The sequence below is a fragment of the Centroberyx affinis genome, unplaced genomic scaffold (genome assembly GCF_046629955.1).
Source record: "Centroberyx affinis isolate AG114_WGS23_722 - 3 ecotype Tasmania unplaced genomic scaffold, CSIRO-AGI_Caff_v1 ptg009462l_1, whole genome shotgun sequence".
Taxonomy (NCBI): Eukaryota; Metazoa; Chordata; class Actinopteri; order Beryciformes; family Berycidae; genus Centroberyx; species Centroberyx affinis.
In genome coordinates, this window is record NW_027284539.1 from 15001 (window position 1) to 17224 (window position 2224).

The following is a 2224-nucleotide window of genomic DNA, read 5'->3' on the forward strand; positions in this document are numbered from 1 at the left end:
AAACGAAGCTTAGAAAGTGCTTCACAATACAAACTAGTAATAAAAACATAAGAACACGTCACACAGACAAAATCAGAAAACCAGACACAGTTTTAAGAAAACATAACAGCTAAAATATCAGCTTCAAGAGCCGTCGACAGCAAGGGAATAAAACTCTTAAATCAGACATCTGATATCATAACTCCAGTCTTGGTGCGTTATGGATCATCCAGCCTGTTTATATTGAAAACTCAGAGGAAGATGCACATTCACTCTCATGCATAATAGCGATTTTTTGTGATTTTTTTGTGAATAGGATTGACAGCAGCCTTGGTTGTAAAGGGGAAACATTCTATATTGATTGCGATCTATATTGGAATATTCTGTGTGTGTGTGTGTGTGTGTGTGTGTGTGTGTGTGTGTGTGTGTGGGTGTGTGTGTGTGTGTGCAGGAGCGGCAGCGGTGTGTTTATCTCGGAGGTGGTGAGAGGAGGAGCAGCTGAGCTGGACGGACGGCTGATGCAGGGAGACCAGATCCTGTCCGTCAACAGAGACGACACGAGACACGCCTCCCAGGAGACTGTGGCCGCCATACTGAAGGTCTCACACACACACACACACACACACACACACACACACACACACACACACACACACACCGCCTTATTCCCTCATATTAACACATTACTAGGTCAGATTACCAGAGGTGTGACCAAGTTTGTCAGTCTCAAGTCTTGAGGCACAAGTCTCAAATCAAGTCCCAAGTCTAAATGCAGATTACCAAGTCAAGTCCAAGTCAAGTCCAAGTCATTAATGTCAAGTCTCAAGTCTAAATGTAGAACAGCAAGTCAAGTCAGAACAAATCAAGAGTCCAGTATCAATTTAATATCTTAAAGAAAACTAAATATCTAGGACTTTTCAGTGCAATATGGTTTTAATAGGATAAAAACTTGGTAAGAGCATCATGAGTTTGATTTCTATAATCAGTTTCAACTTCAATAAATTCAATCATTCCATACAAATTCAGAAAACAGAATTTAAATTCAGTCGTCTGCTGGAACAAATCTCATCACTTTCAATCTAAGTCATTTACACAAACACAAGATCTCAAGTCAAGACTTTAGAAACCTTTTCAAGTCATCAGAGTACATCAGAGTCAAGTCCCAAGTCACCAGAACCCAAGTCAAGTCAAGTCTCAAGCAATTTGAATTGTGACTTGAGTCCAAGTCATGTGACTCGAGTCCCCACCTCTGCAGATGAATGTACATTATGAGATATTTCTCTGTTTATAAAGAGAAAGCAGATTTGTCTCCAGCAGAGATCAAACTCTCCACTAGAGGACGCTGCTGTTCAGGTCTCTGTCCTTTCTGTCATTCTTCATTCTTCAAACTGTGTGTGTGTGTGTGTCTGTGTGTGTGTGTGTGTGTGTGTGTGTGTGTGTGTGTGTGTGTGTGTGTGTGTGTTGCAGTGTGCTCGGGGGCCGGTGTTGTTGGACCTCGGCCGACTCAAAGCAGCTTCCTGGATTTCCTCCAGACGAACCTCACAGGGAAGCCAGGTGTGTGTGTGTGTGTGTGTGTGTGTGTGTGTGTGTTGTGTGTGTGTGTGTGTGTGTGTGTGTGTGTGTGTGTGTGTGTGTGTGTGTGTGTGTGTGTGTGTGTGTGTGCGCACGTTTATGCAACATGAGGTTTAATGGTTGCATGTTTGTGTAATTACTTAGTGTGTGTGTCAGCTGTGTGTGTGTGTGTGTGTGTGTGTGTGTGTCTCACCTCTCTCTCCCTCTCAGATGAGTCATGTCAGTGGGAACAGCTCCAGCGTTGTGGCTCCGCCCCTCCCGCGACCCCCGACCTCTGACCCCCCGACCTCTGACCCCCCGACCTCCGACCCCCCCACCGCCACCTCCGCTGACCCCCGGCCCCTCAACAACAGCAGGAAGGCCGCCGGTGACATCACTTCCTCCTCTGCTAACAACACAGGTAGGGACGCTGACTTCAACCTCCACCCGCCTGTCTGCTCCTGCTGCAGTTTGGCATTTACTACATTTCCCAGAATGCCTTTCAACAACCACCAGAGAAGGAGGGAACTAGTTACATTCTGCTGTGGGTTTTACATGAGAGAGAGAGAGAGAGAGAGAGAGAGAGAGAGACAGTAAGGGAGAGGGACGGAGGGAGAGAGAGAGAGAGAGAATGTGACAGTGGGAGGGAGGGAGGGAGAGAGAGAATGTGACAGTAAGAGGGAGGGAGGGAGAG

At 46.2% G+C, this 2224-nt stretch overlaps 1 protein-coding gene across 1 annotated transcript in view; it reads left to right on the forward strand.

The window, feature by feature from the left end:
* Positions 1-1951, forward strand: part of LOC139640441 (inaD-like protein) — a gene marked incomplete at its 3' end in the record, with an annotated part of 11232 nt that extends 9281 nt beyond the window's left edge. The window contains exons 8-10 of the mRNA XM_071514637.1: positions 431-578; positions 1447-1533; positions 1762-1951. Coding sequence (XP_071370738.1) covers positions 431-578; positions 1447-1533; positions 1762-1951 — 425 coding nt within the window. The remainder of the gene's footprint in view (positions 1-430; positions 579-1446; positions 1534-1761) is intronic.
* Positions 1952-2224: the final 273 nt, after the last annotated feature.